The sequence below is a fragment of the Ranitomeya variabilis genome, chromosome 2 (assembly GCF_051348905.1).
Source record: "Ranitomeya variabilis isolate aRanVar5 chromosome 2, aRanVar5.hap1, whole genome shotgun sequence".
Lineage (NCBI taxonomy): Eukaryota > Metazoa > Chordata > Amphibia > Anura > Dendrobatidae > Ranitomeya > Ranitomeya variabilis.
In genome coordinates this window covers 647,184,403-647,210,987 of record NC_135233.1, presented here as the reverse complement: position 1 = coordinate 647,210,987, position 26,585 = coordinate 647,184,403, and the positions used below count along the sequence as shown (strand labels likewise).

The 26,585-nt window shown below is 44.7% G+C and overlaps 1 protein-coding gene across 1 annotated transcript in view; it reads right to left on the bottom strand.

The window, feature by feature from the left end:
• MAP3K4 (mitogen-activated protein kinase kinase kinase 4) overlaps positions 1-26,585 on the bottom strand; it is a 143,044-nt gene that overhangs the window by 5,867 nt on the left and 110,592 nt on the right. The window contains exons 15-22 of the mRNA XM_077289159.1: positions 25,010-25,088; positions 23,510-23,606; positions 20,078-20,178; positions 19,753-19,833; positions 19,164-19,355; positions 18,332-18,402; positions 1,140-1,256; positions 260-419 (exon numbers count right to left, since the gene is read on the bottom strand). Coding sequence (XP_077145274.1) covers positions 260-419; positions 1,140-1,256; positions 18,332-18,402; positions 19,164-19,355; positions 19,753-19,833; positions 20,078-20,178; positions 23,510-23,606; positions 25,010-25,088 — 898 coding nt within the window. The remainder of the gene's footprint in view (positions 1-259; positions 420-1,139; positions 1,257-18,331; positions 18,403-19,163; positions 19,356-19,752; positions 19,834-20,077; positions 20,179-23,509; positions 23,607-25,009; positions 25,089-26,585) is intronic.

Here is a 26,585-nt window from a genome sequence, read left to right as displayed (position 1 = left end):
GCACACAGTTATTTCCACCAGATATGACACGCTCTACAATGGAGGCTGCAATAGGATGCAGGGGTGTACGCAGCCCAATTACAGGAAATGAGGATCCTCTGTATGTAACAAAAACAGGGGCCTGTAGTGCACTATAAGCTCTAAATGCAGGAAGCATCATAAACCAGGTTCTATGGACTATAATGAGCTGAAAGACAAATCATTTGCTAACAAACAGTTAAAAAAAAAGTTTATTTAGCATAAAATGTGTTTCTTTTACCCTTTATATCGCGGTGAACAATGCCATGTTCATGAAGCACATTTATTGCAATTGTGATCTGCTTGGAGTAAAGCCGTATGACATGCTCTTGAAGGCCAAGCCTAGAAACCTCCTCTAAAGTACCTTCATCGCAATATTCCATGAAAATGTACATTTCTTCCTGGATTGATGGTGAAAAACAGGTTTGTTAAATATAAGCACATAAGACATAAGGCATCTAAAAAAGTGGTCAAGACAAAAAAAGCAAAACTAAACATGAGTACAATTCACAGAAAAACAAGGTCACCAAAAATATAGATCCTACTCAGGACGATTAGTATGAACTATGGCTCAATACACTGCATCAGAATTTTTTCCAGGATGCACTACTGAAAGCTATTAGTTGGCTTTTCAAGCTTATAATTTGATGACCTATCCCTAATATTATAGATCAGTAGTGATCACACACCCGTACACATTAGAAATCTTTAGCTTTCACCGCAGCCGGATTGCGGCTGAAGTTGTGGAGAACTGAAGTGAATAGCAGCTGAGCTGCCGTTTTTGGCCTAAGGAAAGGTCATTATATCACAACTTGTATAGGGAACTACTACAGTAACTATAAACGTATAAACCACTCTTCGTTTAGCTATACTTGTACCTTTTACCATAAACTTTCACAATAAAATGTTAAAATTATATCATAACTGATCATAATCGTGGATTCATAGAAAAACAAAAAAGTGTTCTGGGCACTCCCTTTTCATATCGCTGTACTATACATTTACTGCAACACAGGAAAACCAAGCATGTCTATAAAAATTGACATTTACACTCATTACAAACGATTTGCATGTTTAACTACCAATATCAATATGAAAATAATAGTAGATAATACTCTTACTCTGTGAAGCTCCACACCAAAGTAGCGAACAAGGTTAGGATGTTTGATGCCTTCAAAGATTTTCAGCTCATCAGCAGTTTCTTTAATTGTCTTATGGTCATTTGGTTGAAAGCGGATCTTTAAAATATATCATATTCAGATTATTACCAATACATTGAATGCTAGAAATGGAAATTAAAGAAACTCCATCTTAAATGTTCACATTATAACTTATTTTATTTGACCATCTTTAAAATTCTGATCAAAAATCAATGAGTTCCTATACCTAATACCTTAGTACATCTGTAGTTAACGGCAACCTCAGTCAGTGATACAGTGTATAATTTTATCAAGCCATGACACCAAAACACAAAATCAAGCCCTTGTACATGTTTTAAGGTCAGTTGTATTCCTTACTATTATGTAGTTATGTAGTCCCAAGTAATTCTATGGTTTTCAACATTTAAAAGGACTGTTAGCTCACTCAGCAGGTCATTATGTAATCCGAGAGCAGCATTCTATACCCCAGATGCTGAGAGCCTGAGTAAAGAGAGGTGTCACTTACTACACTGCGTTGCTGTTTCAATAGAAGTAGATTAGGCAAGTAGGTAAGGGTACCGTCACACAGTGCCATTTTCATCGCTACGACGGCACGATTCGTGACGTTCTAGCGATATCGTTACGATATCGTAGTGTCTGACACGCTACTGCGATCCGGAACCCCGCTGAGAATCGTACGTCGTAGCAGATCGTTTGAAACTTTCTTTCGTCGTCTAGTGTCCCGCTGTGGCAGCATGATCGCATCGTGTGACACAGGTTGTATACGATGTGCGCACAGTAACCAACGGCTTCTACATCGCAAATACGTCATGAAATTATCGCTCCAGCGCCGTGTATTGCAACGTGTGACCGCATTCTACGACGCTGGAGCGATAATCATACGACGCTGCAACGTCACGAATCGTGCCGTCGTAGCGATGAAAATGGCACTGTGTGACGGTACCCTTAAGAAGAAAAATAACTGCACATCCAACCGGGCATCCAAGGGTCCCCAATGCATACTACGTTAAACAGATTTTACGGTGACCACCAAAATTTTTTATTATTAGTCTTAATTGTGGATCACAGAACCATGGGACAGCCTAAAGTTGTCCGTTCTGAACCTTCACATCATGGAACTGCTGGACGATTGAGATGAACTTGCTCGGGCAGCCGAATTTTGCCATGATCTTCCACAGGCTGTCTCTACTGACCGTGTCGAAAGCCTTGGTCAAATCTACAAAAGATACATAAAAGGTCACGGTGTTGCTCCTGACACTTTTCCTGAAGTTGACGTGCTGAAAAGACCATATCTACTGTTCCACGTTTAGCACGGAAACCACACTGGCTTTCAGGTAATAGGCCTTGCCCAAGATGATGTAAAAGGCGGTTGAGCAAGAGACGAGCCAATATCTTGCCTGCAGTGGACAGAAGGAAGATGACTTGATGGTTGTCACAAGATTGGCGATTACCTTTCCTCTTGTATATGTGAATTATGCTGGCATCTTTCATCTGTTGTGGAACCTGTTCCTTTTTCCACATGTACTGGAATAGTTTGGTCACCGTTTGCATCGGAGCAGGGCCGCCACCTTTATATACCTCAGGAGGTATAGCATCATTTCCGGGTGCTTTTCCACAAAAAAGTTGTTTTACTGCTTTCCTGACTTCATCTCCACTTGGAAGAACCTCAAGGTCCTTGTTGATTTCTACCTGGGGCAAGCGAGCAATAGCCTCATCATTGATATTGGCAGGGCAATTATGAATATTATTAAAGTGCTCAGCCCACCGTTCCAGAATTTGTTTCTTTTCTGTCAGCAGCTTAGTTCCATCTGCGTTAAGCAGAGATGAAGAGCTTGATGACTGGGGTCCATATACTGCTTTGAGCGCATCATAGAAGCGTTTCTGGACATGGGTATCTGTATAGCCCTGAATTTCATCCGCCTTCTTGCTAAACCAGTTATCCTGCATCTCGCGTAGCTTTATCTGTACCTTTCTTTTTATGTTGGTAAAGGCACCTTTCTTAGCTACCGACGTGGGGTCATTTTGATACACCTTGTACCGCTGATGTTTCTCTTCTAGGAGTGTCTTTATTTCCTCATCGTTTTCATCAAACCAGTCTTGATTATTTCCGGCTGCTGATCCGAGATGCTCCAGAGCAGTATTATAAACAGCATCTCTCATAATTATCCACTGTTCCTCAATGCCGATCTCCTCTGCCTGCATTACATTTAACAGTCTGCCATCAAGGTCATTGTCAAATTCCCTTGCAATTCTTTTATTTTGCAGTTTATAGATATTCAGCCTCTTTGTCGTTTTCTGCCCTTGTGGTCTCCTCGCAGGCAGGATGCGGAGCCTGCACTTAGGCACAATGAGGTGATGGTCAGTCCAGCAGTCTGCACCGCACATGGCCCTCGTCACTCTAAAGTCCATCTCATCCCTTTTCCTGGCAATGATGTAATCAATGAGATGCCAATGCCTCGAGCGTGGGTGCATCCATGATGTCTTCTTGCGTGTGGGTAAGCGGAATAAAGTGTTGGTGATGACAAGGTCATGTGTGGCACACATCTTGAGGAGCAGCAGGCCATTACTGTTACACTTGCCAGTGCCATGTCTCCCAATGACCCCTTCCCAGTTTTGATGGTCTGTTCCCACTCTGGCATTAAAGTCTCCAAGTATAATGAGCTTGCCTGCCTGTGGGATTGCTGAAATAAGTGCGTCAAGTTCATAGTAGAACTTATCTTTAATGTCATCCGGATTAGTCATCGTGGGATCATAGGCACTGATCAGAGTCGCGTGTTTCTTGTTTGTAAGTGGAAGCTGAAATGTCATCAGACGGTCGTTGATGCCCTCCGGAAGCCTGGTAAGTTTACGAGCAAGATGAGTTTTGATGGCAAATCCCACGCCTGCTTCTCGTTTTTCATTGCTGCCTCGACCACTCCAGAAGAATGTATATCCACCATTATGCTCGGTCAATTGACCCTTGTCTGCCAGGCGTGTTTCGCTGAGAGCTGCTATATCAACCTTGTAACGAGCTAGCTCCTGAGCAACCAATGCCATTCTTCTCTCTGGTCTGTCTGCCTTAGTATTATCCAGCAGAGTACTCACATTCCATGTGCCAAGGTTGAGTACCATCATTTTCTTTTTCTTTATTGTGTGTCGACTGCTGTATGGGAAACCCGCCAGCTGCGGTAGGCTGGCCAGGTGAAATGAAGCAGACTATGTTTGAGGCACCTATTCTAGCCCCATTCTCGACTGAGGTGAGCAGAGTGATCCTGAACAGGACTGCTCAGACCCCCAGGAGGCTGCCGAACTCCACTGCTGCTTCGGTCCAGTGGGGAGCGACCATATGGCCTGGGCCGCCTGCGTGCAGGTTCGTGACTACAGCTTCCAGTGACTCCACACCTGCTGCTTTGCCACTCTCCCATCGCCACAGGACTTTAGAGACGCAGTGGTTGAAGTCATGACTTGCGCTTGACTTCGATTAAAGTGAGGGAGAGTTGTGCAGGAACTAGGCGAGACAACTGGAGATAAGTCAGGGTGCAGTGGATGGCCAGCAGTGTCCTATATGTGCCCTCTCAGCGCTCCACAATGCTGTGCTGGGAATCGCTTGTCTGTTCGTTGAATCTTGGTTTCTTCCGCACAGTCTGCCATATCCAGTCTTCACATGCAAGGGTAGGCAAACCCTTGAAAATCACCGTAGGTCTCAAAGAAACCCAAAAGCTACCCTCACCTGGTTTGGCCCTGCCGAGGCGGTGTTCCGGGGTGTACCCGCTGCCGCATTCTAGCAGCTACTTGGAGGTACAGGTGAGAGTTGAGCATCAGATGAGGACCAAAGATGGAAGAGCTGTCCAGAAAGGACACGGCAAGCCCTCCACCAGAGGTGCTACCTCTATCTAGATACCCCATATACCATTGGCCGATAAGGTAAGGAGTGCCACAGGACAGATCCTCCTAATAGCTACCTTATAAGAAAGAAAATGTGTAGACATGTCTCCGATGGGCTCAAAAGGAGAAGACTGAAGAGCCTTCAAAGCAAGATCCAGATCCCAAGGACCAAGGGGAGTCTGAAAGGTTGGCTTAATGTGCGCCACCTATTGCAAAAAAGTTTTAACCTGAGTTTTAAATGCCCTATTCTTCAGAAACAAAATATCCAGGGCGGACACCTGACCGTTGAGAGGGCTTAAGTTCATTGATTAAAAAAAACTTTTGAGGGAAAACCCCTTTATGAGCCAGCCCTGTCTCCAATCGGGACAGTAAAACGGAGGTCAGTGCTGGCAAGAAGAGAGACATTGGCGAAGGACTGGTAGACTCACATCAACGAAAATATGCCCTCCAAGTGCGATGGTAGACTCGAAATGAGAATGACTTATGGGCTCTAATCATAATCTGAATGACTGATTCAGACAGACTTATAAGTCCACAAAAACACAGCTTTAACAGCCTCGCCGTTAAATTGAGCGCCCCTGAATTCGGAAGGAGGACCGGACCCTGGGACAGAAGGTCCGGGCAGTCAAGAGCCCATGGGACATCTGCCAGGAGTTTGACAACATCCAAATACCAGGCCCTCAGAGGCCAGTCCGGGGCAATGAGAATGACAAACACTCTCTGCACAGAAATTCTTGAAAAGTCTGCGTAGAAGTGGCAGAAGAGGAAAGCGGTAAACCAAGAGATTACCAGGGCATTGATTGTGATCGCCTGAGGGTTCCAGCGCTTTGCCACATATCTTGGCACCTTGTGGTTTAATCTGGATACCAATAGATCGACATCTGGTGTACTCCATTGCCTAAACACCTCCAGGTGAAGTGCCCACTTCACTACGGGTAGTCCGCTCTCTGTTAACTACTCCTGGTATATGAACTGCCAAGATTAGAGGAACCTTGTCCTCTGCCCACTCCAAAATCCCTGGGACCTCCACCATGGCAATTGATACAGGCCAAAGAAGTAACATGGTCTGATTAAACCCTGATCGGCAACCCTTGGACTAAATGCTGCCAATGTAAAAGAGCCAGACAGACAGCTCTGAGCTCCAGCATTATGGGAGAAATGTCTCCAGACTGCTCCAGACTTCCTGCACCATCAAGTGACTCAATTTTGCTCCCCAGCTGAGAAGGCTGGCATTTGTGGTGAGCACCTGCCACTGAATGGGACGAAAATATTGACCCCGTTAACAGGGGTGACGTTAGCCACCACCTGAAAAAACTGGCAACAGTGAAAGGGGGAATGAATAGGCCGATCCAGGGACTGCATTGGTCTGTCCCAAAAGGCATGTTCAGTAGAGGGCTAGACTGAAATTGAGCAAACCGCACTGCATTGAACATTTCCACCATCTCTCTTAAGACCTTTATGCAAATCGAAGGGAATGCCTGCCCAGATGCTTCAAAGTTCTGATGGAAGACTGAAGATAATCTTTTCTCCTCTGGAACAAATACCGATGTCTGAACAGTGTCGAACACCATTCCCAGAAACCGTACCCGCTGTGTTAGAACCTGTTGACAATCCAACCTAATCGCTCCAGTCTATTGAATGATATGCAGACTTTCTAGAGTCTTAGTCCTCCAATCAAATTTTATATAAAAAGTAAATAATTTTATTGAAACACATGATTAAAAATTAAAAAAAAAAAAAAAAAAAAAAAAAAAAAAAAAAAGGAGCTGCAAAGGAACAGAACAAAAAAAAAAGAAAAGGAAAACAAGCCAACACTGAGCAGATAATTATGTACAAAATTATGTCTGAAAAGTACAACAGCTTGCAATGATGAACCCTGAGTTAGTATATAAAGGCGAATATGCTTAAATAAAGGAGTTATAAAGGTATGTTTCCACGGTCAGGATTGCATCAGGATTTGCTCAGGATTTGACGCAGGTAAAATCTGCACCAAGTCTGCACCTGAGGTCACTGGCAGGTCACCTGCGTTTTTTTCATGCGGATTTGTGCGTTTTTGTAAGCTAAATAAAGATATACCAAAAAAAAAAAAAAAAAAGAATTGTGATGTCATTTCTTGTCCAACCTCTTCATTTACATACTCCACTGAAGAATAATGTTTACACACAGAGATAGATAGATGATAGATAGACATGGGATAGATTGATAACAGATAGATCTATCGTATCCATCCATCTATAAATATTTATATATCGATAGATAGATAGATAATAGATAGATACAATAGATAATAGATAGATAATACCAAGCCCAATGTTTAGTAATAAATATAATAAAATGGTACATAAAGAGTTAGGCCAGGTTCACACATGCGAGAAACTCTGACGAGTCTCGCCTTAATACCCAGCACTGCCGACGGCACTCGGGAGCAGAGCATGCTGTTGCATGTATTTCTATGTAGCCGCACGCTCCGCTCCCGAGTGCCGGTGGCAGTGCCGGGTATAAAGATGCGAGGCTCTTCCGTGTTTCTTGCATGTGTGATACCGGCCTTAAAGACACACACACGAAATCTGGTTTAGGCCAGGGTCACACTTGCAAGAAACTCACACGAGTCTCGCACCTCAATGCCCGGCACTGCCGCTGGCACGCAGGACCGGAGTGTGCGGCTGCATGTATTTCTATGTAGCTAAATGCTCTGGTCCCGAGTGCCGGTGGCAGTGACGGGTATTGAGGCGAGAGACTCATGTGAGTTTCTCGCAAGTGTGACCCCGGCCTTAAAAGCAATATGTTTAATTTACAATAAAATGGAAAAAAAATGGTGTGAGATCCAGCGCAATTTTATGTGCCAGAGAGGGAAAGCCAGCGACTGGGGAACAGATGTTTGTAGCCTGGGAAGGGGTTAATACCCATGGATCTTCCCAGGCTATGAATATCAGCCCGCAGCTGTATATTTAGCCTTTACTGGCTATAAAAATAGGGGGACCCCCCCAAAAAAAATGACGTGGGGTCCCCCTATAATTTATAGCCAGTTCTGTTGCCTGCGTGTTTTAATGCATAGTGGAGACGGGATTTCATGAAAGCCCCTCCACTAATCTGTAACATCTGGACGCTGCGTGTGCAAGGTGCAAATAGCTGAATGAAAGCAAGGACACAAATAGACTGGACTTTGCTGGGTTTTTGTTTTATGAAACTCCTTAAAGAATATACACACAGGTATAGAAAGATTAAGTGAAAAAAAATTCATTTAATCGGAGAATCCAAAATAAAAAAGGATTTCTTTGCACACCATAGCTCAGGATAATGGAGATAATAGCAAGTGCATAATAACACAACCTGATAAACAAGCTAGAGGGTGCGAATAATTACCCAGGGTCCAGGCAGCTCCAGTGGAGTAGTGCAAAGGGACCATTACGGACACTGGTCTAAACCGGCTCATGCTGGGAGACCTAGGAGGGCGAGCGCAAAAGAAATAATCTTGAGACAGAGTGGTGAACAGTGATGAGAGCAAGTCAGTGCTCGTTCCTCGAGTTTGCTAAGGGTGCTTGGGGAAGTATGGGGAGTATCGCGGGTGCTAAAGTGACACATCTGCTTCCCCGTGTCCGCATGTTTTGCGGCTGTTAGCCAAAAAACAAGAATATTGCCTGACATGCAAAGGCAATCTCTGCATGTTTTCTGGCTGTCTAACTGCCACGAACCATGTGGCCATGGGGACGCGAACATGTCACTCAAGCACCTGTGATACTCTGTGCATACTAGAGCACCGTTGGCAAATTTGAGTAACGAACACTTGTGTTCATCACTAGTGGTGAACTCTATTCTGTAACCCGATGACCTCCCTGACCCAAATGTCAACGATTGCCCCAAACCATGCTTCCTGGGAAGGGAAAAAAAATAAGAAAAGCCATCCACCGACCCGGGAATAATCCTCGAGTGAGGGTCGCCCGTCAAGCATTGCCCTCCCTGTTGACTCAGGACCCGGAGGGTCTAGCCCTTTATCCAGACGGGCATCCGGTGGGTGTTAGTCTAAAGGTAGCTCTCCCAGGCTGCTGAGAGACCTTCGGGATAACCTGCCAACCCGACTCATCCAGTGCTGGAAACTGATAAAACGGACGGACCAGCAAGGCCCCACGCCTCCGAAAAGGACAGCTGGCCCTGGACTGAGAAAGCAGGGTGCTTCTGTCTCTTGCAGCTTCCAAAATATCCTTATTTAGCCTTGTTCCAAATAAGTGAGAACCCTGGAATATCAGTCCTGTCCGCTAGGTCCATCCTCCTCACCTTGAGCCACAGCATGCGGCGAATTACCACACAATTACTTGCCATCTGGGCAGAGCACTCTGCCACATTTAAGGATGCTAAACATTGATACTTTCCTACCTATGGAATCTGATCCGCAATCCAGCCCAATTCCAAATCCTGGTAACCAGCCAAAAAACTTTGTTGCAAATGCTTAGCCCATGCAGTCATCGCCTTGGAGATCTAAGTGGCAGAAAAGGCTGAGACCTTACCACAGATTCTATGCGCCAATCCGTGGGGTCCTTAAGTTCCAAGAGGTGACTAAAGGGAAAGGGATAAAACGCCTCCATAGGAGTACTCTTCTGTAAGTATTTGAGTGTTTCCCCACACTGTAAAAACCTTTACATTTCTCATGGTTGGAAAAGGATCTAGCCACAAGCTTATCCCTCTTAAAAATAAAACATGTTTCAGTAGCGGGAGGGGACGGTGCAGCTGTCACTCCCAGAGAGGAGTCAACAACAGAAATCTATAGGTTTACCATCTCTCTCACTTTTCCCACCTGATATAGACCTAGTACGGCCTCCAAACGAGAACTGGATTCTAAGGCCATGTGCACACGTTAAGTATTTTTCGCGTTTTTTTCGCGTTTTTTCGCTATAAAAACGCGAAAAAAACGCTAACATATGCCTCCTATTATTTTAAGTGTATTCCGCATTTTTTGTTCAAATGTAGCCTTTTTTTCCGCGAAAAAAATCGCATCGCGGAAAAAAAAGCAACATGTTCATTAAAATGCGGAATTGCAGGGGATTCCGCACACCTAGGGGTCCATTGATCTGCTTACTTCCCGCACGGGGCTGTGCCCACCATGCGGGAAGTAAGCAGATTATGTGCGGTTGGTACCCAGGGTGGAGGAGAGGAGACTCTCCTCCACGGACTGGGCACCATATAAGTGGTCAAAAAAAAGAATTAAAATAAAAAATAGTCCTATACTCACCCTCGATGTCTTCCCGCCTCCACTGCATGCTGTCGCTTCGGTTCCTGCAGCTGGTGTGCGGTGAAGGACCTTGCCGATGACGTCACTGTCCTGTGATTGGTCGTGAGCGGTCATGTGACCGCTCACCAGACCGTGACGTCACGGAAGGTCCTGTGCGCACAGACCAGCTATAGAAAGAGGAACGGACGCCGCTGAGGAGTTGTCTGGGTGAGTATAAGCATTTTTCTTTTTTATTATTATTTTTAAACATTCTATCTTTTACTATAGATGCTGCATAGGCTGCATCTATAGTAAAAAGTTGGTCACACTTGTCAAACGCTATGTTTGACAAGTGTGACCAACCTGTCAGTCAGTTTTCCAAGCGATGCTACAGATCGCTTGGAAAACTTTAGCATTCTGCAAGCTAATTACGCTTGCAGAATGTTAAAAAAAACGCGAAAAAAACGCAAAAAAAAAATGCGGATTTCTTGCAGAAAATTTCCGGTTTTCTTCAGGAAATTTCTGCAAGAAATCCGCAACGTGTGCACATACCCTAAGAGCTGTGGAAAGAATCCCTTGAGGAGGGAAAAAGGAATCTGGGCACCTCCCCTGTGAGGGCGACTGGGACGAGTAGGTAACCCGAGGTCGTCTGGACCACTTTCGCAACTGGCAGTATTGGTGCGGGGTTACCTGAAGATCCGATTCATTTCCAGTGGCAATCTGAGATCCTAGGGAGGTAATGTTCACTGGCAATTGTTCCAAAACTGTAACCAGCGTCCTGGACACCCTGGTTAGTTCGACTACAGACTGAGTGCAGACTGCGCTAATGGGTGTGCATGGTCTTCTCTAGACTCAAGATTGTGAGTGATAAAGAAAGGGCAGAAAGAAACTAGAAGAGTTCATTAAACAGTGACAAAACTTAAGAGTGTTTAGTATCAGCCACAGTAGTCAACAGCCTACCACATCCACATTGAAGGCATCTGTTCCCCCTGTGAGCTTAGCTTGCTATCCCACAAAAAGAACAACACAGAGGTGCTTCTGTGCCCCACACCACACCACTTAAAAATTGCTGTGCCTTAAGGCGGAAGACGAAGGGGCAGAGTCAGAGGGGCAGGAACCCGGTGTGAAAAGAAACCGCAGCCGAATGGCTGATAGACCGGACGTGGTGATAGGCTGGGAGCAACACAGCCACCAACTGGCTGGAAACCTTCAGCCCAAAAATTGGCCGAGTGCTTTAAACGGGAACACGCTTTTGCGGTCTGTCTGCTAAAACCGGGCCCGCACTAATGTATCTGTTGGCATCTCTCTGCAGGTTGAGTGGTAGCAGGGACACACAGGCAGCCCGTGCAGGGACACACAGGCAGCCCGTGCAGGGACACACAGGCAGCCCGTGCAGGGACACACAGGCAGCCCGTGCAGGGACACACAGGCAGCCCGTGCAGGGACACACAGGCAGCCCGTGCAGGGACACACAGGCAGCCCGTGCAGGGACACACAGGCAGCCCGTGCAGGGACACACAGGCAGCCCGTGCAGGGACACACAGGCAGCCCGTGCAGGGACACACAGGCAGCCCGTGCAGGGACACACAGGCAGCCCGTGCAGGGACACACAGGCAGCCCGTGCAGGGACACACAGGCAGCCCGTGCAGGGACACACAGGCAGCCCGTGCAGGGACACACAGGCAGCCCGTGCAGGGACACACAGGCAGCCCGTGCAGGGACACACAGGCAGCCCGTGCAGGGACACACAGGCAGCCCGTGCAGGGACACACAGGCAGCCCGTGCAGGGACACACAGGCAGCCGTGCAGGGACACACAGGCAGCCGTGCAGGGACACACAGGCAGCCGTGCACAGACACAGGCAGCCGTGCACAGACACAGGCAGCCGTGCAGACACAAAAGTAGCCGTGCAGACACAAAAGTAGCCGTGCAGACACAAAAGTAGCCGTGCAGAGACACAGGTAGCCGTGCAGACACAAAAGTAGCCGTGCAGACACAAAAGTAGCCGTGCAGACACAAAAGTAGCCGTGCAGACACAAAAGTAGCCGTGCAGAGACACAGGTAGCCATGCAGCAATGTCCTACTCCAGCCCACCAACCTGTTTAACCCCGCCCAGCTAAGGCCAAAGGGAGCTCAGATGGGTAAGTAGAACAGCCAGCAGGAGCACCTGGCCCCCAGCACAAGGACCGTTCCCTTCTCTCCCCCTGGGAACTATGAGCCCAAGGTAAGGAATAGAGGCTGAGATGAGTGGGGAAGGAAAGTCTCATGACAGGGCTATACTTACCTGTCTGAAGATGCGGATCCCTTAAACTTATGCTCCATGCACACAAGCACTATGTGGGGCAGCAGGCAAGAGCTAGTTGGCTTACGGACCTGCGCCCCAGTACCTGACTACCGACAGTGTCAAGGTACATTGGTCCAGCGAGAGGATACAGACTGAACAATTACAGCCTGTACTCTGTCGCTACGTGGGTGAGACAAAGTGCACAATTACACTCTGTTACCCAGAGACATCTGAAAAAAACAAAGCAAAAAAGGTTAGAGCTTAACCTCTAAGACAGGTCTGAGACAGACCTTGCCTTCCACTCATGCTACCAAAAAACGGAGGACGCCTGACACCAGCAGGTGAAGTATAGTCTGCTGTGAAGAAGACACTTATTTAAATCCAATAATGTCAGCCTCCAGGTGGCAGCAGACAATCCCATGGTTTTGTGTTCCCCAATGAGATGCACGAGAAAATTTTTTTTTTTTTTTAATCAACAGGAGATTATCACTACAAAACTATGTGTCGCATGCCTTCTAGAAGTTTCTGTCAATGCACAGTGAACAAAGAAAGCTTCCAATAAGTAGTGTAGGCAGGATTACACAGGACGCATTGGTAGCTCTGCAGCAGAGAAAACGGTGATTGTATCAATATAACAACATGCAGACCAGTAAGTGACTACGCTGGAATCAGGGTCTCAGTCCCTACATCATGCTGCTCTCAGATTACACAGCAAAGTCCTGCTGACAGATCCCTTTTAATAACAAAATGCGTTTGATAGAGCTACAAGTGATTCTATACAAAGGACCAGCAGTGTGTGAGGATTTCCTAGCACCTGTCAATTTTCCTGAAGTTTAATTAGAAAAGGTGAGGGTGTCCTGCAGTGCTTCTACTCTTATTGTCACTAGTGAAAGCAAATTTTGTTCTGCTGCCAAGTGACACAAAGTTGATGCTTGTTGCTCTAGTCATAGCAGAGGGAAATCCAAGGCTTTCACATTGTTCAAAGCCAGCATCTTGGGAGCAGGCTTTCACTGCCGTCCACACTGACTCAGGCTGAATGTAGGTCAGGAGAAATTGTTTAGTATCCAGGCAACAATGCCTCAATGTAGGAGAACATCAGCGGGTGTCATTAACTTATTGGTATCAGGTTCTCCAGGTCAATGACGGATGTCTGAGCGGATCGCGGTGTGATTACATGTGCATCACAGGATGATTTTAGTCACACTTGACAATATTTGAGCCTTTTGAGAAAGGACTTTAGGAAGATTTTTGTGTCTTGCCCCGTTCTATGGAACATGCCCTGACCTAGAGAATTTGAATCATAAATCGTACACGAGTTCCTCTTCAACCCCAAACACAGAACACACGTCAGATCTCATAAGCAAAGATATAGACCCCTGCCCTTTGTAAAGAACACAGCCATATATTTATCAAGGGGTTTAACCACTTAAGGACCAGGGCTATTTCCGGTTTTCGCTCCCCTTCTTCCCAGAGCCATAGCTTTGTTATTTTTCCGTCAATATGGCCATGGGTGGGCTTGTTTTTTGCGTGACAAGTTGTCATATTAATGGTGCCGTTCAAAAGCACCACATCATATACTGGAAAACGGGAAAAAAGTTCTAAGTGCGGTGAAATTGAAGAAAAAAAGTGCAATTCAACAATTTATTTTATTTTTTTAACCATTTCACTAAATGCTGAAACTGACCTTCCACTATGATTCTCCAGGTCATTACGAGTTTGTAGATATCAAATATGTCTAGGTTATTTTTTATTTAAGTGGTGACATTGTTTTTTTACAGTTTGTAAAAAAATAAATAAATGTCACCATTTTCCGAGACCCGCAGGGTCTCCATTTTTCGTGATCTGGGGCTGGGTGAGGGCTTATTTGTTGCATGCAGGGATGCCGTTTTTATTGATACCATTTTGGGGTAGATATGATGTTTTCATCGCCTGTTATTGCATTTTGATTTTTTTATTGTTATGCCGTTTACCAATCGTATTAATTCTTTTTAGATTTTGATAGAGCGGCGTGTTTCTGAAAACGGCGATACCAAATGTGTATTTTTTTTTTTTTTTAATTGTTTCATTTTGAATGGGGCAAAAGGGCGAAGACTGGAACTTTTACATTTTGTTTTAATTTTTTTAAAAATGTATTTTTTCTAATTATCACAGGCTTCAATAGTCTCCCAAGGTGACAAGAAACTGTGGTCATCTAAGGCTACGTTCACATTTGCGTTGTGCGCCGCAGCGTCGGCGCCGCAACGCACAACGCAAATAAAAACGCAGCAAAACGCATGCACAACTCTGCGTTTTGCGCCGCATGCGTCGTTTTTTTTCATTGAATTTGGACGCAGCAAAAATGCAACTTGCTGCGTCCTCTGCGCACCGACGCGGGCGCCGCAGCGACGCATGCGGCGCAAAACGCAAGTGCGCCGCATGTCCATGCGCCCCCATGTTAAATATAGGGGCGCATGACGCATGCGGCGCCGCTGCGGCGCCCGACGCTGCGGCGAGGACCGCAAATGTGAACGTAGCCTAATTGCTTGTGTTACACATAGCAGTCAGAAATAATTTCAGCGTGCACTCAGTCAGGAAATGGGCGAGGTGCCGATGTAACGGACCAGATGGCCCTATACTCAAATACAATATAGAATTCACCGCACTCTTGTGGATTATCATGCAAAAAACGTACAAATTTATTGCTTCATAATCTGGGAGCATAACAGAATAGATGCGATACACAATAACGTTTCGGCTCAAACCGGACCCTTTGTCAAAAATCGCTGTGAACAAAAGAAAATATACTACATTTAGACAGAATACTGGCTACATTTATTTACCACTTATTTGCAGATCCCCAGCAGCCAGCAACGTGTATCAGCACACAGGCATCCACATTCTAATAGGTATCTTATACTTCTATGGGCGCTCATCTTTTAGCTTTCCATACACTAACTAGTTATCACTATTCCCCGCAGTCTCTGTAAGACTTCACTGGGATCTTCAGATGTTCCTTTTTGATTTTATTGTTTATGTATATTTTCTTTTGTTCACAGCAATTTTTGACAAAGGCTCCAGTGGAGCCGAAACGTTCTTGTATATCGCATCTATTCTGTTATACACATAGCAGTCAGTCAGGCAACCCATCGGCAACCCGCGGTCATGTAACACAGGCATCGATGGGCGGAGCGTAGACTCACTTGCAGCGCGGCCATTTAAACGCCGTTGTCGGAGTTTGGCAGCGGCATTTAACAGGTTAACAGCTGCTGGTGGATCACGATTCCACTTACGGCTGTTAGGGGCACATGAAAGCTAATCACATCAGCTGTCATGTGCTGGAAAAGAGGTGGGCTCAGCACCGGAGCCAGCGTCAAAGAGAGGGAGGCACCCTATGATGGATAAATCAGTCATTGGGCATTAGAGGGTTAAAAGAAAGTGATGACAGTTCATGCTGCCCGAACCATGGACAGTAAATCAGAGACCGACTCGTGCATTAGAATGTGCTGCTGTGTTTTACATAAATAGACTGCAGAAAGCGCGATGGGGAAGCAGTGGCTAGTCACAGAGGCATTTCTCAGCTGACTTCTCGGCACTAGCTCAGTTACACTTTGGCTGGTTTCACATTTGCGTCTGTGTGCGCGGCGTACAATCCGCATGCGTCATGCGTACTTATCTTTAACATGGTTACGCATGGACATGCGTTTGTATGCATTCGCATGCTTTTGCGTACACATGCGTTTTTTTGCGGTGTGCGGCGGGGCGCGGTGAACGCAACATGTTGCATTTTTGGAAGCGTCAAAAATCAGTCAAATACGAGCATGCGGATGAGTGTGTTAAAAAAACGCTTTACTGTCTATGGGAACACATGCCTACGCAAGGAGATGCATACACAAGCGGTCGATGCGCTTGTGTACTTCGGACTGCGCATGTCCAGGAACTTTTAGACACACCCTCCTGGAAATATCAAACTCATGTGATTCGCCCGTCAGGGCAGTGGGGTACTCTGTACTGGGTCCGGTCGCAATTAAAGGGCTGGTCACGGTGACAGCGACCCGGTCCGTGGCCCTAGGCGCCCAAGTAAAAGGGACGATCTTTAAAGGGGTTGTGGAAATAATGAAAGTCCGTAATGCCACCCTGTGGTTCTCGGTCTGAGGTGACCGACGCTGCTTAAAAGGGGTCCTCTGAGGGCGATGGTGTCGCTTCCCACAGGTGAAGCCGTGTCCCCAGGGCTCCCGATGTGCTTGGCAGGGATGGTGAATGCCGGCAAATAAATGGAGGACACAAGGTTGCAGTCTTTACCTGGTTTACTGGTGTTTAGCCGCCTCAGTCCAGGGTACCAGCAACAGGTAAAGCTTGAGTCCAGGCAGCCCGAAGACAGGTGGAAATCCCTTTGACAGGTCAGGTTGGGAGCCTTCCAGTATGTGCTGGTCTGTTGTCCGTTGCTGCCTGTACCTCTTTAACAAGGTCCTCATTCTTCCCTGTCCAGGGACAGTACCTGCACGGTAGGCAACTTGAGCCATCTCTCTGGGATCCCTGTCCACGGTGACTCCGGTTGCTGCTGTACCTCGGGTATTATGTGGGCAAGTCCCTTTTAGTTTCCTGCCCTCCGGTTCTGCCGTGGGACCTGTAGTTCCTCACGACGTCGGGCTCCCGGTGCCCGGTTTCTGCGCTTAGCTTAGAGAGGCCCTGTAGCTGTCCTCCTCTAGCTCTAGTCCTTCTGTGCTCCTTCACTGGCTGCTACCAACTGTCAACTGTCTGCTTGTCTGCACCAGACTAACTGACTCCTCCTCCAGACCAGGATGTATATAGGGAAGTTCCCCTTAAACTGGGTTTTAGAGCTCCCCCTTCTGGCCTGGAGTCAGAAAATGTTGCATGTAAGATTACTAGTGATGAGCGAGTGTACTCGTTGCTCAGGTTTTCCCGAGCACGCTCGGGTGACCTCCGAGTATTTGTTATTGCTCGGAGATATAGTTTTCATCGCCTTAGTTGCATGATTTATGGCTTCCAGATATGCTGAATACATGTGGGAATTCCCTAACAAACAGGCATTCCTCACATGTGTTCAACGTATCTGGCAGCCGTAGATCATGCAACTGAGGCGATGAAACCTATATCTCGGAACAATAACAAATACTCGGAGGTCACCCGAGCGTGCTTGGGAAAACCCGAGCAACGAGTACACTCACTCATCACTAAAGATAACCTGCCAAAGGGATCCCTCTTGTCTCCAGGCATGGCATTACCCTCCCCGAGAGGAAGGCAATACCACTGTGGTACCTGAACTCCTGGGGTGCCACAAATGCGCATAAAAAGAACAAACGCAAGCGCTGCTTTATTGCCATCACGCGTAAGCTGATGCGGATAAAAAACGCTGCGTTACCACGCGTTTGCGGATGATATACTGCGCACATAGACGCAAATGTGAAACTAGCCTTACATGGGTAGAGACTCTCGGTCTAGCAGAGATAGCGGTGAGAAGCTGGAGGGGGCATACCCATCTAACATGTAGCATTGTATCAGAGTAAAACAGATGCTTGTAATGCAGGAACTGGTTTTTAAATAATTTGTTCTATGGTTGAGGCAGCATGACTAATTTGACAGGTTCCCTTTAGTCTTCCATCATACTGGAGGATATAGGGTGTAGCAACAAATTATTTGAAAACTTAATCAAAATAAATTCTCCCAATACAGTAAAAAAGCAGTACAATTAATTGTTAGCATAAAAACACCCGTAGTGGCCACATAATATGCAGCTTGTGCCTTTTTGGCAAGCAGTTTCTTAAACATGGAAATATATATGGAAACGGTCACCATCCAACTTACTTCTTTCATAGCCATGAGTTCTCCAGTATCAACACTAATGCAGGTGTAGACCTTTCCATACTGTCCCTCACCTGTGAAATGAGAGATGGATATTGGAAGGTAATACAAGCTGTTCAAATCTAAAGTCAACTGCACTGTAAACTACAACTAATGCTCCATTTAATGGTTTTGAAAACAATCTTAAAGAAACCATCCCAACTAAATTTATATCAATCAGTGCCTTAGAGTTTGTGTGATTCGCAGGACCTGGTCCAGTGTCCACGTCTAATCTGTGGTCGCTGGATAGGAGTTCTGAGAACTGCCTCTTACTTATAGCTTTAATTAGCCGGCTTGGGGCACCGTCACATATGCGTCAGGCCGCAAATATGACGTAGTGCCAGGCCAACTGATCAAAACAAGAACCCGAGGATGCTGTAAGGCAAGAGGCAGTTCTGAGGACTGCTGTCCAGCGACAACAATGTGGATACTGTACGGAGTCGTGCAAATTGATTCACATCAACTACTTTCCGTTCGCTGCCATTATCTGCACAGTGTTGTCCTTCGCTGTACCAAGTGACCCCAGTTCAGACTAGCCGGATGACCGTGTCTTTTGCATGAACCAAGTGTCTAGAAGGTTCTTATAAACTTACATTGACAAAGCTAGTGTGAACTGCAATCACGTGGCGCAGAAGAGGACTGAAAATATATGGATATTAGGAGATGATAGCGATCATGCACTGTAAACACCACACTGGAGAAAAAGGTTTGTTAGATTGCTTCTTTAAGCACAAAATCTTAAAAACTTAACCCATCAAACACTGACATTCAAACTAAAAAGTAAGTTCCAACTTACCGATTTTGTTACCCCTCTGCCATTTAAAGGTCACCTTCCTCAGCCCAACGTGCATAAAGTTATCATAGGATTTTGGAGTGTCACAGACTTGTCCTATTATGTTTTTCTTCCTCATTTGCCGATATCTTTGATCCTCGAATACCATGATTGATTTCTGAACAGCATCCATGGGACGGTGCCTGGCTGCAAAGTCTGGTAAAAGAAAAGAAATCTATACCAAAGTCTAGGGGGTAATTCTCGCCCAATTTTATTAACTAGAAAATTCTCATTCATTTAAATTGCCTGGCTAATGAGACATTAAAACCAACCCCCCCAAAAAAAAAATCTACCAATAAGCCTATGAGTAGGGGCATTGTATAACATGTTGGTGAGAGCAGACAGAATTTATTTTAAATGTTTCACACAACTCATCAGCAATGTGCAAGACCAGTACTGGTTCAGAGGAGGTTTTACTACTGTGGCGGAGGGCCCAAGTTTTTCTACTACGATACATTGAGTGTATTCCTGATGTCTTTTGAGGCACGTGGTGTCTACTCTTGCTTGCTAATTGATGGAGCCCATGGAAACTGTAGTGAACGGCCAGCTTTACCTCGAGTCTGGCTGATTAGATTCTGAAGCTCCCAACTTCGTCTTGTAGAACCTCCTTGTTCTGCCTTCGGATAAGTAGGCTCTAAATACATTAAACAATTTTGTGTTAATATTTGGCTATCTTTTATACAACGATTTTGGTTCATTACGGTCTTCTGTATTTCATAAATTGCAAATTAATCCACTAGTAATAAAAGAAATAAAGATTAAATCAAATAAAACTATTTTAAATCAGTAACTGAAAGTGATAAGTGTGGAACACATGAAAAACATGATCACATCAGGGTTGAGAAGAAAGCTTAAACTAGTAGTGAGGTGTGAGCTACCGTCTCTCTCCTCTGTTGGGCTTGAATGTCGACTAAGGGATCTAAATTGCAACTCTGATGCTATGGAGGATAGTCTGTCATTCTCCGGGACGCTTGAGCCTCTGCAAGAAAGAGAGGGAACATATTCAGCATTAAAACCACTGTGTACAAACACTGAAAATGTCAGAATGTGACCGACAAAAGATATTCCTTTCTTTACCCGAATGGATTTTGACAGTCTGCTTCTTTCATTGTTCTCATAATACCAAAGAAGTTTAAGAACCACACAAAATATACACTGATGTCAAGTACAGCCAATATATAAACCCTGATGGTGCAATGTAAGTCTACGGGCATTGGGTCAGAGGCATGTCTGAAAAGCATTCTTCAGACAAGCTCCAGATGACACATTGGACAGACAGGAGTAGGTGCCGTGAACCCAACCTAAATTAGTCTGGTAATACACTTATTTGGCTGCAGTGGGGCCGAAATCTAGTGCCTTGGCAGGCAAGCAATCGATTAGAATAATCACAGCCACAAATAAATTAGTTTAAAAAGGCTGTCCCACAAACAAAGTACACTTTAATCAATAGAGCTTGGAATAATCCGCTTCCCCCCTCTTTGCAAATCTCTTCACTGGCTCCTATTCCCTCAGCGTATCCAGTTCAAACTACTAACACTGACCTACAAAGCCATCCATAACCTGTCTCCTCCATATATCTCTGAACTAATCTCCAGATATCTTCCCTCATGTAATCTGCGGTCCTCCCAAGACCTCCTTGTCTCCTCCATACTTATTCGCTCCTCACCTAATCGCCTCCAAGACTTCTCCCGAATATCCCACATCCTCTGGAATTCTTTGTCCCAGCACTTGTCCCTGCACTGACCCCGCTGCCTCCTCACCACTACCGAAGCTACCGCCTCACCAACACCGGAGCTCCTACAACCCCCAACCTATTGTCTCCATCCCCACCATCCTGTAGAATGTAAGCCCGCAAGGGCAGGGTCCTCGCCCCTCTGTATCAGTCTGTCATTGTTCGTTTGCTTACTGTAAGCGATATATGTAATTTGTATGTAACCCCTTCTCATGTACAGCACCATGGAATCAATGCTGCTACATAAATAAATCATAATAATAATTTCCACCATTGAATGTGCAAAAAGAAAAAAAAAAAAAAAGTATAATATTTATTTTAATATAGTGCTAACATATTCCGCTGTGCTTTACAGTTTGCTTTTAGTAATTCTTCAATGGAAAGAACAGAAAAAAAATAGCCATTGCTTTTTTATTTTTTATTTTAAAGGCTACACAATGCTGCATAAATAAAATGTTATCTTCATTTTGTGGGTTAGTACTAATATGGCAATACCAAATTGATATAGTTGTATTTAAAAAAAAAAAAAAAAAAAACTAATACATTGGTTAAAAAAAGTTTTTCAGTCGCCACATTCTGGGAGCTAGAAGCTTTATATTTTTAGCATTTTTTTGCATGATAATATGTATTTTCATTGGTGTCATTTTCTAGTCCATAAAACCTTTTGCTCACTTTTTAACTTTTTATACTGGGTTTTGGTAGGAAGGATAAACAAATATTTGGGATTGTTTTTTATTACAGCATTCATTGTACAGTATAATTGACATGATATTTGTTGTGGGTCAATAAACCCAATTAGATCTATTTTTTAATGTTCATACCTTTGCAGAAGAAAATCACTTTTAGCTGCGGGTCCTCAGCGGATCTGCAGCTGCGGGTCCTCAGCGGATCTGCAGCTGCGGGTCCTCAGCGGATCTGCAGCTGCGGGTCCTCAGCGGATCTGCAGCTGCGGGTCCTCAGCGGATCTGCAGCTGCGGGTCCTCAGCGGATCTGCAGCTGCGGGTCCTCAGCGGATCTGCAGCTGCGGGTCCTCAGCGGATCTGCAGCTGCGGGTCCTCAGCGGATCTGCAGCTGCGGGTCCTCAGCGGATCTGCAGCTGCGGGTCCTCAGCGGATCTGCAGCTGCGGGTCCTCAGCGGATCTGCAGCTGCGGGTCCTCAGCGGATCTGCAGCTGCGGGTCCTCAGCGGATCTGCAGCTGCGGGTCCTCAGCGGATCTGCAGCTGCGGGTCCTCAGCGGATCTGCAGCTGCGGGTCCTCAGCGGATCTGCAGCTGCGGGTCCTCAGCGGATCTGCAGCTGCGGGTCCTCAGCGGATCTGCAGCTGCGGGTCCTCAGCGGATCTGCAGCTGCGGGTCCTCAGCGGATCTGCAGCTGCGGGTCCTCAGCGGATCTGCAGCTGCGGGTCCTCAGCGGATCTGCAGCTGCGGGTCCTCAGCGGATCTGCAGCTGCGGGTCCGCAACTTTCCATGTGTTTACAGTACAATGTAAACCTATGGAAACAGCAATCCGCAGTGCCCAGGCTGCGGAAAAAAACACGCGGAAACGCTGCGGGTTACATACCGCAGCATGTCAATTGTTTGTGCGGATTCCGCTGCGGTTTACACCTGCTCCATAATAGGAATCCGCAGGTGTAAAACCGCAGTGGAATCCGCACAAAAACGATGGTAAATCCGCAGGTAGAATGCAGTGCCTTTTACATGCGGATTTCTAAAATCCGCATAGGTCAATCCTACATGTGCACATACCCTTAATACATTCTAAAAATGTCTGTTAAAAGGAGTAATATTTTTTTCAAGATAAACCATATTTTATTAGTAGAAGAGGAAATATATATATATATATATATATATATATATATATATATATATATATATATATATATATTTATTTATTTATTTTTTTTACAATATGTGTTATTCCCACAAGAAAGAATTGAACATACAATCCTTTGTAGTGCAGCGTATTATACGTGCTGCTACCTACTTCCGTACGGGACAGGCGCAGAATGCTCTCCCGCTGTTAAGACTCCTTAGATGTATGTAAACACAAACGGGAGTAAGATACGCTGCCAGCAGAAAGGCAGTAACATCCTGGACCACCCGATTCCGGGAACATAGCGTCCTGAAAAGGTGTTGTCCTGGAACAAATTAGTACGCACCTTTCTTTATCTGGACATCACTGGCTCTGCTGGCAGCTTATTTCCTCTTTTTTGCTTACATACATTTTTGGCTACGTTCACATTAATACATTGTTCTCTGCCGAGCACTACGTCGGGATTTGACGAAATCCCTTATATACAGAGTTTACACTTGAATGAAGCCGACGGAGTATCTGTGGACACTGTTTCGCCTCTATCCTGGCAGTATTCGTCATTTATCCCAAACATGAACAAAAACGAGGCTTGAAAAACATGAATGCTGCCAAGACAAGGGCCATATTATCACTCCAAGTGAATGACTCCGTTGTCCTTCCCGTTGGAATACAGTTTTCGGGTATTCCAAGACACTACTGACATAACCAATAGAAACAGACAATCCTACTGTAACTTGTACATACATTATTTCAATATATTAGATACCTAAAGCCTTCTGGTGCAGGAGTGTTCAGATGTGGATTGGGTGGATCACTGTGACATCTAGGCACCTTTACAGGCCTTGGACTATTGCGATGTGTAACTAATAAAACAAGACAACAGAAGAGTAACGAAGGTCAAGAAAATAGCTGGTAAATTATACAAATCTGGCAAAATAAAAGATGATAATTTACTAAGAATTATACATTAGTACAACAAGATAGGGAATAGTCACTGATATCTTGGTAATCTCATGATGCTCAGCCAGCACTAGGGTATTGCAGTATATAGTAGAACTAAGTCCACCAGGGAAACTAAAAAAAAAAAAAAAAAAAATGTAAAAAAAAAAATGCAAAAGCGTAAAATAAATTAAAATCACCCCCCTTTTCTCCTCTTAAAAATAAAGGAAAACAATATAGTACTGCAGGGTCCTTAAGTCTGAGCCATCAAATTACAGAATTAACAATACAGTAGACAATGTAAAAAAAAATAATAAGAAAAAAAATACTGGAATTGCACTTTTTGGTCAGCTCATCCTCCTAAAAATGTCAGCTCACCAAGCAAAAAACTACTTCACTACTCAGCTCAATCAACAGCAAGTAAATACGTTATTGATCTCAGAGAATGGTGACACAAAGCTGAATTTTTATTTCATCACTTAAAACAGAAAAAAATTAATTGATGCAAGTTTGGTATCACCATACTCGCACTGACCCGGATAATCTTACTTGTTGCCAGGTTATTTTTTACCAAAGAAATGCCGTAAAAACAAAACCTCAAAATCAAAATTGCATTTTTTTTTCATAACATCATCCCAAATGCATTTTTTTCCAGCTCTTCAGTACATTATATGGTAAAATAAATGGTGTCATACAAAACTACAGCTTGTCCTGTAAAAAACAAAAACAAACAAAAAAAAGTCCTCATTGTCTATGTTGACAGAAAAAAAAAAAAAGTTATGGCTCTTGGAAGAACTGGAAAAAAAGTGGAAAAACTAAAAATATTCCCTGTACCTTAAAGGGTTAATTACACTTTGCAATATATTTATTGCGAAAAATCATTTCCAGAGATCCAGCTGTGCCCGAATATATTACACAGAATGAAAGACGTCGTTATAGTAAAACTCGTCTTTGTGTCAGTGCCATGGAAACCCGAATATCACAACAATCTGCCATTCACTTGTGTTCTCTACGGCACTGCTCTCAGGAGAAAGGCTCAGCGCTCGTCATCTTCTCATACAGTGTAACAGGTGCAAGCCATGCAGATCTTCGCTACAGCATGCCCACATGTGTCCCGCCACCACGGCACACTCTAGCTTTTCGATGTGAAAGATGGCTCTGTGCAGCGCTATGGTTCCCCTTCCCAAGAGCGACACTTCAGGGGAACACCATGGAGCCCACTGTAAGGTCTATCGAGCAGCGGTGGACTGTTTCTGTACGGATATGACACCTGTGCACCAGTATTGAAATTTGTTGTCCGCTTAAAGAGCAAAAATAAAATACTTACCAAGGTATAAGCCGGTGACAGGACTATGAGGTTTTCCAATAACGTGGCCAATGCATTCATTCATAAGTGCTTGCAAACTCTAAACAAACCAGAAAGTCTAGTCATTCCAACACGGACATACGTAATAAATGAAAACATACTGCAGGAAATACATCACTGGCGCATGCAATAAAAAGCCTATAGAAATTGCTGACATATAACCATAATGACAAATAAATGATCAGTAACAGTGTTGATTTATGGTAAATTCAGCCATCAGTGGCCTAACATATTAAAAAAGCTGTGCTGTCCTACTGGACCCATCATTTACGTATAAATAGCGCAGTTTCCCCAATTACCCCATAGCAAACTAACACAATGCCATTTTCACCTTACAAAGGTGCGGGTGGCGTGGTAGGTGTCCTTTAGTGATTATCTCCTGCTAATAAAACATGGGGTGTCAGGGCTGCATTTGGCATTAAAGCTGCCCTGGACACTAAGTGGTACGACCCCTTCTGATCAGTCAGACTAATGGCATGGGCACACAGCTTTTTCAGGCAGATCCACTCTGTAAACCACCTTAAAAAGTGCTAAGTATATGCTAAAAACAATAAACTCATACACTGAAAGACGACTCACTGTTCATATGTTCAGTCCTTTGAGTTTATTTAACCATTTCAGGTTTCTTAAGACATGAAGTGGCTAAAAGAAGCGACCAGAGCATTATATGGGCGGCTTCGCTTGGAAGCAGCTTACTGGTTTATTTAAAAAATAAGAATAAAACAAACTGTTCGCTAAAAGATGTCTGAAAAAACAAAAAGCACAAGTTAATTCAGAACAAAATGACGACTATGAAGAGTCTTCTGTCTGAAAAACTCTAGGCATTAGCAGATGTATAAAAAGTCGTGTAAATAGGAGAGTCAAGCAAGATCGCTGCCGGCCGAGGGATCGATCGGACAGCTGTCTATAGTGTATGGGAGCTTTAGTCAATTTTTTGTTGAGCTTGCAGACAGCTATACTTTTAGTCCAGAACATTGACCATACCATGTTTTTATGTCAAGTCTGATAAATTAAAGATTACATTTACATGACCACATCACCAGAACCACCGTCAGTACAGTAATACATCATCAGAACCTCCGCAGGGCAGTAATACATGACCAGAACCTCCGTCTGTACAGTAAATAACCAGAACCCACTGTCACTATAGTAATATATCACCAGAACCACCATCAAAACCACAACCACCGTCAGTATACCAATACCTCACTAGAACTTCTATCAGTACATGCATACATTGCCAAGTTTAGTACAGCAATCAATTGTAGTGTCAAGTCAGCCCCATATACAATTGTATAGCATTAACCTACATCTCCCAGTATGCCTTTAACAATGGTAAGGAGATGCTTGAAGTTATCAGCCATCCTCAGGCTGCTGTCCTAGGCAGGAGCTTCATTAACTCCTTGCCGACATGCGCTGTACATATACTGCACAGGGGGAGCTGCGTTTCCGCAAAGAAAAGTATATGTACAGTTCTGCAATCAAAACATTCAGAGATTTAGCTGGAAACCCTAAAGTGCTGTAAGTGCTCAGTGTA